Source organism: Diabrotica undecimpunctata, chromosome 10 (genome assembly GCF_040954645.1).
Source record: "Diabrotica undecimpunctata isolate CICGRU chromosome 10, icDiaUnde3, whole genome shotgun sequence".
Lineage (NCBI taxonomy): Eukaryota > Metazoa > Arthropoda > Insecta > Coleoptera > Chrysomelidae > Diabrotica > Diabrotica undecimpunctata.
Window position 1 is genome coordinate 22,798,395 of NC_092812.1, and position 14,028 is coordinate 22,812,422.

General features: G+C 32.6%; 1 protein-coding gene across 3 annotated transcripts in view; it reads left to right on the top strand.

The window, feature by feature from the left end:
* LOC140452009 (lachesin-like) overlaps positions 1-14,028 on the top strand; it is a 461,558-nt gene that overhangs the window by 325,614 nt on the left and 121,916 nt on the right. For all 3 annotated transcript variants that reach the window (XM_072546020.1, XM_072546018.1, XM_072546019.1), the window contains exon 7: positions 10,673-10,969. In XM_072546020.1, the coding sequence (XP_072402121.1) occupies positions 10,673-10,969 (297 nt within the window). The remainder of the gene's footprint in view (positions 1-10,672; positions 10,970-14,028) is intronic.

Here is a 14,028-nt window from a genome sequence, read left to right on the forward strand (position 1 = left end):
TGTAATTCGTCTTTAAAAACACAAACACATGCCATGATGACAGTAAAAATCTCCTGTTAGTGATTCCATAGTAAATTATGAGGTAAAAACCAGGAAAAAACCTCATAATACTATCCCGACATGGTAAGTATTTGGTCGTGCATTTAGTTTACTTTCAATAAACACCAAATTCTGATTGTATGTGTTTGTTATTTAAAAAACATAAATGATGTATCCTCTATATATTACCGACTTACTAATACTGGTATTTTCCTTTTAATAACTTCCTCTTTTAATATAGGTAACCAGATCCTACTACATTCTGCCGATGAATTTGCAGCACAATTGGTCTCATTTAGCATAATTAGAGCCGCTTCTTTGATTTTTCTCTTTTTTCCATCCGTTTCTTTTAGGATTATATTTAAATCATTCCATTGAACTTTATGTTCGTTATCCAATGCGTGTTTACACATTTGAGATCTATCAAATTCTCTATTTTTAATATAAGATTGATATTCACCTATTCTAACATTTAATGGCCTTGATGTTTCACCTAAATAAAACTGATCGCATTCACAAGGTATTTTATAAATGCAATTCTTTGTCCTTTCTTGTTCATTGTTAGGTTTGGTTTTAGACAAAATAGATCTCAATGTGTTTGTTGTTTTGAATGTTGTTGAAATGTTGAATTTATTTTCTATCCTTTTAAGTTTTTCTGATAATCCTTTTATGTATGGTTTTGTTATTTTCCTCGTATTATTCCTTGTGTATGCTGTAGGATCTCATTCTAAGTTGTTGTGTTCTATTCGGTCGATTGTTGAAAATTCCTTATTTATAAACGATAAAGTATAATCATTTTTTAATAAAACAGATGTTAACAAATGTTTTTCCTCCAAGAACCAATTTTCGTTAGAACAATTAACTTTGGCTCTATCATATAAGGATTTAATGATTCCCTTTTTAATAGTATTAGTTTGAATTGAAATTTAAATATTTGTTGGTGTGTGTTGGTTTTCTATACACCTGAGTCTCATATCCAGTATCGTTCTTAGAGATTAAAACATCCAAGAAAGGTAGTGTGTTATTATATTCCTTTTCCATGGTAAATGTTATTGTCTCTTCTTTATCGTTTATATCATTCAGGAATGAGTCCAACAGCTCTGATCCATGAGGCCATATTGAGAATACATATCTTCACCATACTGTGGGTTTTAAATTTTGTTTAGAAATAATATTTGTTTCAAAATCTTTCATAAATATATCCGCTAATAATGGAGATAAACTTGAGTTCATTGCTACAGCAAAATTTTGTTTATAGAATTCATTATTTAGTTGAAAATATGTATTATCAGTACATAATGTTAATAACTCCATTATAGCTGATATCTTTTAGAGTCTCTTGAAAAATGTGCTCCCAGTACAGATTGAATATTAGTGGTGAAATTATGCACCCCTGTCTCATCCCCTTAAGATTTTGACCTGATCTGTATATTCTCTATCTATTCGGAGTCCCTCTGATTGATTCAAATACAGGTTAACTATTATTTCTCTTCCGTTAATCTCTGTCCTCTTCAGCACTTCCGTCATTTGTTTATGCCGGACTCTATCGAAAGCCTTCTTGATATCAATCAGGCATGCAAAAACATTACAGCTGACATCTCTACATTTTTGAAACAATACCTGCACGTTAAATAAAGCTTTCCTTGTACCAACTATGTTCACAAATCCAAACTGATTGGGCGCAATTTGTTCCTCGCATTTCCGATAAATTCTTTTGTGGATGACTTTTAAAAACAGCGTCAGCAGATGACTCATTAGGCTTATGGTCCTATAGTCTTTACAAACTTTTGCTCCTGGTTTTTTGGGCAATGTTGCGAACTCCAATTTGAGTCACTCTACTGGTATTTTCCTGCCTGCCTTGTATATTTCATTAAATATTTCAGTTATTATTTTTATTTGTTCTGCATCTAATAGCTTCAGCATTCAGAATTTCATCAAGTCCCGGTGCCTTTCCTTTGGCTGACGGCTGCCGATATTTCTTCTGGTAGGATTTCGGGACCTGAATTTTCTTCAATGGTGGGCTCTTGTATTGTTCTAAGATCATGAAAAAGTTTCTCCAAGTATTCTTCCCATACTTTCTTTTTATCTTCTTTGGTTATGGCAAGATTGTCTTCACCTTTCGATGAACATTGAAGTTATCATATCGACTCTGATACTCCTCTATTTCTTGACATTGTTCTGTTTTTTGCTTCTCTTTGGCTTCTCTTATTTTTCTTCTGACGGTGGTATGTATTCTCTTATATTCTTGAAGATTTTCTTTGTTTTTTTCTCCGATCCATAAGTTCAAGTATTTCATCGGTCATCCACGATTTTCGTTTCTCTGTATCTCTCTTCAGGTGTAGGTGTTGCTCTTTTATTTCTCTCACTGTTTCTTGTATGATGGTCAGACTTTCCTCTACAGTTCCTGCAATTCTGCATTTTAGCACCTTTGTATTGAGGTTTTCACTCACCTTCAGTCGAACATTGGGATCTTTCAGTTTTCTAACATCATACTTCTTCATTGACTTATTTGTAACCTTCTTGATTCTGATTTTGAAATTACCTACAAATGGTACATGATCAGAATTTATGTCTGCCCCCTGGTATGTTTTGACAGATGTACAGCTATTCCTATACCTCTTATTTACTAGCATGTAATCAATCTGATTTCTTACAATCCTTCCCACAGAATTCTGTGGAGATTTCCAGGTGTACAGTTTCCTTGAGTGTAGCTTAAACCAGGTGTTATTAATTGATTTGCTTCCGCAAAAATCTCCAATGTGTCTCCCCGATCTAGATGACTATGTTTATTTTTTATAAATCATTGTTTTCATGGTGGTATACTGTTGAGTTTAGTTGCTATATTTGCAACAATGAGCATGGTTTCTAATCTTCCCATCGACTCTGTGCCTTGGTCTATAACTATTTTTCTTGGTAACACACTTTAAGATAAAGTTTTCTACCATTGCTTTGGCTACTGTTTGATCTTTATTTCTTATTATATACATACTCTTATATATCTTTACTTAATTTGCATTGCAGATGCAACACATATTTATTTCCATCGTTATCAGTTTCTATTGGAACTACTAAGTCTACAAAATAGTAATATTTGAAATACAACTTAAGTATTTTGCGAATGTAATGAGATACCCGAAATATTAGAGCTTGTAAATGATGTACGAAAAAATATTCGGAAAAAGTCGATTTGCGATATCGCAATTATTGGGATAAGAAAAACAATTCTGTGTAACGACAATGAAACAGACTTTACTTGGTAACAAGGCAATTACTCAACACACACACCCTATGTTATAAAAATGTACAATAATCCAATTGGCTGCAATAAGAGATTAGGCTGCAAGATTATACTGGTATTACGTAAAAACCCAAGGAGTAGTTTACAGAAATAACCTACTCATTTGTGAGTAGGAGTGATCTCAAAATATTATTGGTAACGTTTAAAAAGCGGATAAAGCACTCTAAGAACAAAATAAATCAGCAAGGAGGGCTCCTTATTCCGGATTAAATTTTTTTTTCAACTGATTATAAAAGCAGTAAAGTTGAAAATCATGATAATGGCCAATCATAAACTAAAAAAAGTATTTTGGGATTTATAGCATAATAATACACCTGGTTTTAATTAAAGTACACATTTCGAGTAGTAATCAAACAGTTCCAGGAAACTGCGACAATAATTTCCAAATTTTCAAAGTATACAAATTAATTCATTAATCACAATGCAACTGTTAAAATTAGTTTTTGTTTATTGTGATAGGCGGATCAGTTCCAATGATTTGAACATAATGAACTGTTGGCTTGCTACTAATTTTAATATTTGACTGCTAGGAAACCATTAGTAGGTAATAGAGATTATATATGTATAAAATTTTTCCTTTGCAATATAATTAATAGATATAATTATACAATAATATTGATTTACAAACAATAATATGTTGAATATTAAATGATTAATAATTTATTCAGTTTTAAAATAATATTATATTGACCATTAAACAAATTTTAATGTTTATTTGTGGTATTTTATTTAATAATAGTGTATATATAACTTTAAAATAACACAGATATAATGTGTATGTAGGTATGTATCTGCGCGTATGTGTGTGTCTTTTTGTGGGTGTTTGTGTCTAAAAAGGGCGTCACTTTGTCTTTTTTTGAGTAACAAAGAAACTCAAAACCAAAATACTAATCAATCAATCAATAATGCATTTTTATTTCTCATTTAAACAAAATACGATACAATATTCTCTTTTAGCGAAAGGCTAATTCTTTTTAACAAGGTCATTAAAGTTATAGTTAATAAACGAAACGTTATAGTAATAAACGAAATGTGTATATCCTACTGAGTAAGACTTCGCACTAGATCAAACAATAATAACAATGTATAACATTAAGGTATTACATGCATTTAAAATGAGTGAATTTGTCCCTTAGAGGGACTGTAAACTGTTTGGCTTAAATCTGGATACTATTAATAACAATAATAATAACAAGATACAAGCACAATAAAAAGCTAAATATCAATATGCAAACAAATTATTCATGCTAATTTTAATATTTTCATCCTATTGAACTATAACACTATAACTTATAACACTATGCTAATCGATTTAGTAACTTAATAGGCTCAGTAACTGATACCTGTACGGCCATGCCTCCCTACAATAACCTGCTAACTCAGCCCGTCCCTTTCTCATCATAGTAACTACTTCTACTCTACTAAGTTGATTTCTTCCCAATCACTTTAACTTAATCTGTTTTAATACCGATTATTTTCTCAAAAAATGTATCACATCTTCCCTTTCCTTTGTGTTACACATTGAACAAAACCTTCTATTATCATTTCTGCCAGGTCGATCATTGAAATATAGAACTCCACATCTTAATTTGAACAGCCATCGAATGTCCCCAAAGTTTTCCATTTCCAATAAATAATGCATGTTTACTCCTACTTCCCGCAGTTCTTTGTAGTGTCCACAAAAATTTGATCTCCTCCTTCTTTTTTCTATCATTCTCTCAATCATACTAGGCCAACTATCTTTCAATTCCCGCTCACACCTAACCTCAATACCACTTTTTCTCCCACGCTCATCCTATCTTTCCACCAGCCATACCTAGCTCTCATCATTTCTTTTAAAAGAAATTTTGGCAACCTATTATTCGAACATTCTAGAATTTTTTCAATATGTTTTTTATGTAAATTCACTGTATATATTCTTTCTTTATATTTTTCCGAATCAGTTTGGGTCCATGTAATTTTAGGAAGCAGTGGCAAAACTTTACTAGTTGATCTCAGACCGCCCCCTGTATACTCCCTCTCTATATCGCCTTTTGTTCTGCCATTCAAAATAACCAATGTTAAGTCCTCACGTAGCTCAATTACCTTTTTTCCATGATAATTAATCAACTTGTTTTTAGAAACTCTCCTTTCAGACTTGTAATTTTGTATACCTCATCCACATCAAGATCTACACCCAGAATCCCTTCCTGTCCCAACCGTACATTAAAATCACCTACAACTGATGTATTTTCAACACTCTGATCTAAATTTTCTACTAAAACCCTTTTAACGGTTTCAAAACATTCCTCCCAGTACTCTCCAGGCCTCAGATACACTGGAATAATGCTTACTTTTTGATCATCTATTTTTATATCTATAATTATTTGATTATCAACTTCCCTCAACTTATGTTATAGCTTCTGATTAAAACCACACAACCACCCCCACTCGCTCTACCAAAACTGCTAAACTCATTTTCAAGTTAAAAAAAAATAGTTGGTTGACCTTTCTTAATCAACTTAATAGATATACACCCCTTTTAAACATTTGGAATTGTGTAAAAGCTATAAGAAACAAATATCATCAACAAAAGAAACCTCCATTTCACGAAGATTTAATTGGGGATGTTCTGAATCAGCTGGCCCCGCCTTCGGTCTCTAATGTCGATGTAGACAATCAAAAAATTTTCATTTTTTTCTACTTTCTATGTCTAAAGCTTTTACCTATTCAGAGTGAATTTTGGCATTAAAACAAACCAGAAGCACGGCTCCCGGTTTGGATGGTTTCACATATAAAATTTTACACAATCTTCCAGTTTCAGCTAAACAAATAATTTAAAAAAAAATTTAACAACTGGTGGGTAAAACAAGATTAGACTAAGAATTTAAAAGATATTGTTATATATTTAATAAAAAAAACCATATAAAGATCCAAAATTACCATCATCATATCGACCTATATCGTTAATGTCTTGTCTGGCCAAGACTTTTGAACGCATGATTAAGTTTCGCCTAGAATATTTTATTGAAAGCATTTCTCTCCTACCTACTACACAGTATGGATTTCGGAGGGGCCGTAGTACTATAGATACATTGACCCATATGGTTACAGATGCACAAATATGCTTATCTGAAAATAAATACGTGTTATGTTATGCCTATTTGTTTACCTAAAAGGTGCATATGATGTGGTTGATTTGAGTATCTTAAAAACAAAATTGTGTAGAATGGGTATCAGCAAATGGGTATTAAATAACTTAATAAATTTGTTTCTAAACAGAAAAATTTATATTCTTGATTACAAAAATTTACTCCATGGGCCAAGAACAGTATAATAACGGTTTGCCGCAGGGATCACTTTTATTTAATGTATACACAGCAGAGCTGCATAGTTTGATGGATGACACTATAAAAGTTATTCAGTACGCGGATGATATTTGTTTGTATAATATCCATAGTTCATATGAACGATGTATTACAGATTTAAAGTATATTTTTTGCTGTATGCGTGATTGGTTATATACTATAGGTTTTAGTTTTTCACAGCAAAAGACTGCGGTATGTGTCTTACTAGGCACAGACTTAAAACCCCTGATTTGTATACCATAGGTGATTTTACTATACCCATAGTAAAACAATATAAATATCTTGGCATCTATATTGATAATAAACTCCTATGGACCAGCCACATAAAACACGTAAAGCAAAAATGTGAGAAAGGACTCAACATTCTGCGTGTAGTTTCCAAATATAAATGGGGTGCAGATGTTAAAATATCCCTTACATTTTATAAGTCATAAATCCGCTCAATAACGAATTATCGATGTACTATTTATGCCTGAACTAGCAAATCAAACTTATTAATCTTAGACAGAATTCAATATTAGGCAATTAAAATAAGTCTAGGAACTATGACGTCGTCACCTAATTGTGCAGTTCTCGCTGAAGCACAAGAACCGCCTTTGTGCCTTTGAAGAGAGTACATATTTAGCTAATAAACAGCTAATAAAGTACAAGACATTTAGTACATTTATGGTCAAAAAAAGATCAAATATAGCGGTCCAGAACCTTACAAACAAATATTGGAGAATTAAAACTCTCCTCCGCTTGCTGATGCTTTTATTGACACTGAGAGACATAAAGAACTAATACATAGTCAAAAAAAAATATCCTGTTTACGAAATTATTTTTGAAGCCTTAATATTTAAACCAACCATTACAATTCCAAAATATCCAGATAATATATTTCTATCAAAATTAATTTTCAAATCTATACTCTGTAATTTAGGAGAGAATAAAATCATCATCTATACGATTGGATCAAAAAAAATATTTAAAACAGGCTGTGTAATTTTAGTTTTTAATATTAACCATGTTGAGCAATATCAAGTCCCACATTATTTATCGATTTTTAGTGCAGAAGCTATAGCTATTAGGAAAGCTCTAGATTGGTGCGAGATGAATTTACCTTTATCTGTGGTAATTATAACAGACTCTCTCTCAGTTTTGCACGCCATTAAAAGCCCTCCTTTTAATCATTATAACAACAATATTCTACTATCTATAAAAATAGTGTATATAAACTGCAGGAGTATAGTGTACGAGTTACATTAGTCTGGGTTAGAGGTCATTCAGGGATAACTGGGAATGAAGCAGTAGCATGATGCAAAAAGCACTTGACTCAGAATTGAGAGTAAACATGTGCAACTCATCAGATAGTCTCTATTTTAAAATCCATCCGGTTTGACCGACGAACATTCCTCACATCAATTCGTGGGATTATGATAGATATAAGTCATCAAACATATCACATTTAAAACTTAGTCATGGTCGCTTTCCAGCACATTTATTTCGGATTGGTATCTTAGATTATCCGTGTTGTAGTCACTGTCCAGAAAAACCTTTAGCTGATATAAATCACATTTTTTTTAGAGTGTCAAAAATATACTGCACATACAGATATGCTGTACTAAGAACTGAAAAATGTTGTAAGTCTACCAACTAACATCCCTACTTTATTAGCACAACAAGAGAACGAAATATACAACATTTTAATCAAGTTTGTTTTAGAAGCAAAATAGATATTTAGCTCATATTGTATGGTTACATATATGTGTATTTACAAACAATATGTAATTAGAATCCAAAACTCTGTTTTACCCCATTTGTTAATACCTCCTGCTCGTGAGCTAGTCTAGTTTGTCTTAAGAAAAATGTCTTGGTGGGTCCCTAGACAAGAAAGGAGTGGCCATGTTTTTATCCTTATCTTATCCTAAATAATTAAAAAAATACAAATATTTTGTGGCAAATAGACATATTAAAATGCCATCCACTATCTACACACAAAAAAGAAATATACAAGCTAGAAGATAAAGACGGAAAGGCAACAACAGATAAACAAAACATTCTGAAAATAACTAGAGAGTTTTATAAAGACCTCTATACCAGCCAAAGACCACAAGAAAATTTACCGACACGAGTAAAGACTCTCATAAATCAGGGATCGGAAATACTTTTACCCATTACTGTGTCAGAAGTAAGATCAGCTTTAAAGGAAATGAAGAACCATCGATCGCCTGGTGACGATGGACTCGTTATTGAGGCAATAAAAGCAGGAGGAGAAATTCTATTAAAATCAGTAAGCGAACTGTTTAATAAATGCTTACATGCGGGTACGATTCCTAAAGACTGGAACAATGCAGTGATAGTCTTGTTACACAAAAAAGGTGATATTACTAAATTAGAAAATTATAGACCCATCAGCCTCTTGACACATATGTATAAACTCTTTATGAAAATCTTAACAAAGAGACTAACACCTAAACTTGATTTCTATCAGCCCAAAGAACAGGCAGGCTTTAGGAGAGGATATGGCACAAATGACCATTTGCACACCATAAAGATCTTAATTGAAAAATGCATCGAGTACAACATACCACTGGTTCTTGCATTTGTCGATTACGAGAAGGCTTTTGATACTGTAGAGTTTGAAACCGTACTGGAAGCCCTAAATCAAAGCCGAATAAATTACAGGTACACGTCACTAATCAAAAACATCTACGAGAACGCTACATCAAGTATACGACTACACGAAGACACAGAAAAATTCAGCTTAGGTCGAGGAGTAAGACAAGGAGACAATATTTCACCAAAATTGTTCACGGCAGCTCTAGAGTCAATATTTAAGAACACCCAATGGCAAGATATGGGCATCAATATAGATGGAGAAAGATTAAATCATTTGAGGTTTGCAGATGATGTCGTATTAATCGCAGATAACTTACAGGATACGGTTTCTATGCTACATTCGCTTAAAAGTCTGTCTGAAAGAGCAGGATTAAAGATAAACTTTGAGAAAACTAAACTTATGACAAATCTCGTAATGAGTGGAAATATAACTATCGACAATAATACCATACAACAAACAGACACTTACAAATATCTGGGACACGAGATCAAAATAAACAGAGACAATCAAACAAATGAAATACAGAGGCGAATAGGCCTGACATGGGCAGCATTTGGCAAACTAAGCCATATTCTAAAAAGTTCAATTCCCATGTGTCTCAAGCGAAAAGTTTATAACCAATGTGTTTTGCCTGTACAAACTTATGGAGCAGAGACTTTAACACTCACGCAGAAATCTGCGAATAAACTAAGAGTTACACAACGAGCCATGGAACGTGCAATGCTGAATGTGAGCCTCCGAGACCACATAACAAACCGACAAATCAGGCAAAGATCAGGAGTTCAAGACGTCATCGAAAGAACCACGAGACTTAAGTGGAACTGGGCAGGACACTTAGCCAGAACACAAGATGGACGATGGACAAGACGAATTATGGAATGGAGGCCCAGAAATTATAAAAGAAGCCGAGGACGACCACCGACTAGATGGACCGACGACATAAAAAGAGTAGCGGGAAACTGGCTACAAGCGGCCCAGTGTAGAGAACACTGGAAAGAACTGAGGGAGGCCTATGTCCAGCAGTGGATGGGATTGGCTGATTGATGATGATGATCTACACACATATACACGAAGCTCTCACAACTACTTGTCACAGACAGGTAGTGTCGACCCCATAGGAATAAGAAGAAAAATCTAACAAAAGATTATATTTTAACATAAGCATAATAGTTTTATCATTAAACATACTTTTATCTTATTCATTAAATAATTTTAAAGGGCTTCTTTCTCTTGAGCAATAGTCCAATACTGTTTAGGACATAAATCTGGTTGGATATTTATATGAATATAAAATAAAGATTCACATTAAAAAATAAAAAAAATTATATTTGATACTATTTATTTATTTTGGCTCTATAGTGTAGTGAAAATCAATTTTTTTTTCAGTTCCTCCAATGTTATGGATTCCACATCAGCTGGTGGGAGCTCCGTTGAATTACGCCGTGACCCTCGAATGTTTCACGGAGGCGAATCCAAGTTCTCTAAACTACTGGACCCGAGAAGACGGCCAAAGTATGATTCACGATTCAAGGAAGTATCGCACGGAAAATAGCCTCGGCAATCCTTCATATAAAACCCACATGAAACTCACCATTAACAACATTCAGCAAAGTGACTACGGGACTTACAAATGCGTCGCCAAGAATCCCAGAGGGGAGACGGTTGGGACTATTAGATTGTACAGTGAGTTTCACCATTTATTAATAAATATCTTAACATCACGAACAAAAGCGCTTTGTCCTTTTTATTTTAAAACTGCTTAACTTCCCTTTATACAGGGAACTGCCTGTTATAATCCGTGTTTCATATTAAGTATTTTGTAGACAAGTTAATAGACTTAACAGACTTAAAGAAAGGGGAAATTCTTATAGATAACTAATTTAAGTATTGATAAAGACAAAATAATTCTTGTTTCCTTAAAAAACGCAAAAATATTAGATTGCTCACTAGGCACTCTTGAGTGACTTAAAAACAAATATTACGCTACAGCGAAGCTTTATTTTGTAAAGTTTCAAATTATATTAAAGGAATTTTCTTTACTTCCTCAAGAATATAAGAAATACTGCTTCTCGAAAGCTAATTAAATTTATAAGAAGTATTAATACCACAGATTTTTATGATATACAAATAATTTAAGCTAATCTATAGTAGAAGTATAAGTATAGTGTATAGTATTGCCTTCGTTTCAAAAATCTTTACTCATTAATTTAACTGAGTTCTCCTATATTAACAAACAGTACATAAACAAATCAAATAATATTCAGTGTCCTTCCTAATGCAATTTTGATATAACGATTGTACCAAGAAAAATTTGTATGAATTATCCACAGCTCCACATAATTCTCTCCACAGCTCCGTGTCCCCTCTCAGAACAAATTTGATCTCCTTCGACTATCGACAACTTATTCACACGTTACTAATATGATATAATATTTTTTAACCCAAAATTCTCAAATTTAATATATTATGAATGTTTTTCCCGTTGAAACGCTTCTTCTGCCTTGAGTTGTCCAATTCCTTGTTCTATGCAAAATGAACTATCAGTTCTCAGCAGCCTCCTATGTAATTGGCAATATTAAACAAGATATTGCAATTTAGTGTCTTCAATGCTCTCCTTCGAATGCACGTACCTTTCCAATGATGCCAGCCTCTTTTCCTCTCGCCAAACTTAATCTCTCGTTCCGAAATAAACAGCGATACGTAGAATACAAGTAGGAAAAGTTTACTTACAAATTTGTACCAGATCAGCTACCGTCGGACACATTTACTTCACCAACTCACAACTTATTCTTTATCACTTACTACCTTTGGATACCAACTCGAAAACCAACCATTCACTTTAAGAAACTGGAACTAACTGCTCTCTCATCTCCTCTATCCATTCATCCAACCTCTCATTATACACACCCATCACCACTTTCCAAATTCTCGGCCAATCAGAAATTTGCATACCACTTCCACATAAAATCAGAAATACCTACAAACTTTCCTAATTCATATTATTTCTAAAAGGACACTTAATTTCTACTGGGTATTTAAATATTCCGAACAATCATTTATTTATTAACTATTTTTATTGTCCTTTTCATGGCGCAAATCCGGCTTACGGAACACTTTATGGCTTATGGGGAAAAACCATCGTTAACTTTTATTCATTGTTATATTTATACAAAAGATTACCTTTGGTTAATTCCAGGCAGCTCGGAGTATTTTTTTATTTTCTATAATCTCTGAAATATTGATTTCATCGTACATTTAATATTTTTACCCTTCAATTTTGAATACCACAACAATATATCAATATATATATATATATATATATATATATATATATATATATATATATATATATATATATTGTTATGATATGTAAAATCGAGAAAAATATTGGTTTGTTTAAAAATATTTCAAAGTTCAAAAACATTAAAATAATTCAGATAAGTAGGATAATATCCAACAAACATTTCGAAGAAGGAAAGTTATTAAATTCTTGGATTACCTGTACTAAACAAAATGTAAGCTTTGCATAAATTATTTCTTTGTTATACTTGAGTGACCCGCATAATTTTAAGTGAAATCCAAAGACAATTGAACCACATTAATGCAGTGATTAGAGACAAATAGAAGAGATTTTAGAAAGAGGTTTTTGTTAGTTTTAAGAATCATAGAAAATATTATTTGTAAATAAGTTTTAGGAAATTTTATAATTATAGGTAAAAATTTGTTTGTTATCGAAATGAAAAAATGGGGGAATTGTGACGAGTTTTGATTGGCGGAGATTGAATAAGGTGGGATAAGTATGTAGGAAAAAGTTTAGCGAGATTGAGGAGAGAGAAAAGATAATCAGTTGATTTTCCAAGTCTGTAAGACGAACAGGGATTGTTCTCTGGTGGTTCCCAAGAAGTAGCAAGCAGTAGTGTTGAATGTTAGTGAGTTTTTGTGGAGTTAGTGTATCTGACAGAAGCTGAAGCAGCAAAATATTGTAAGTCATATTTTCCTACTTATATTCCAAGAGTCACTGTTCAGGCCAACGAGAGATTCAGTTTATCGTAAAGAGAAGATATTCCAAGAGTCAATTTTTCACTCGGGCCAACGAGAGATTCAGTTTATCGAGAGGAGAAAGGCTATCATAATTTGAATGATTGTTGCTTTTGAAGGAGATCATTAAGGACGATATACTTGCAACAATCTGTTGTAAGATTGCTGATTACATAGGGAGCGGTTGAGAGGAGATAATACAGTCTACAAGGAACAAGGATTTGGACCACTCATCATCAGAGAGAGATATTTTTGTTTTCTGCAGTTTTTTTTCTTTTATTGATAACACAATTTTTACACGTAATTTAGAAAGGATATAAATATTTTGATTAGGAGAGTTAGAATAGTTTGGGATTTTGAGTTTTCAATGAATATTGTTTGTACCATTAATTTTGATTGTTCACATACGGAGAACAAAATTTTGAGAATCCTTATATGAGATTTGTTTATTGAAAACTTTTGAGTGTGAATTATTTCATTATTTTTATTTCAATATATAGTGTTAGATCATATGTGTTTTTTATTATTCCGGTATTCTCTGGACCTTACCTTTCACATGTAATAGCATAGATATTGAAGCACGAATTTAACCCTGAGATAAAAGAATTAAAAATTGTGATAGAGTCATAATCATATCATTTAAATAATTTTAATTAATCAAAAAAATTAATTAGCTAATTATTGCTTGGCGCACCAAGACTTTA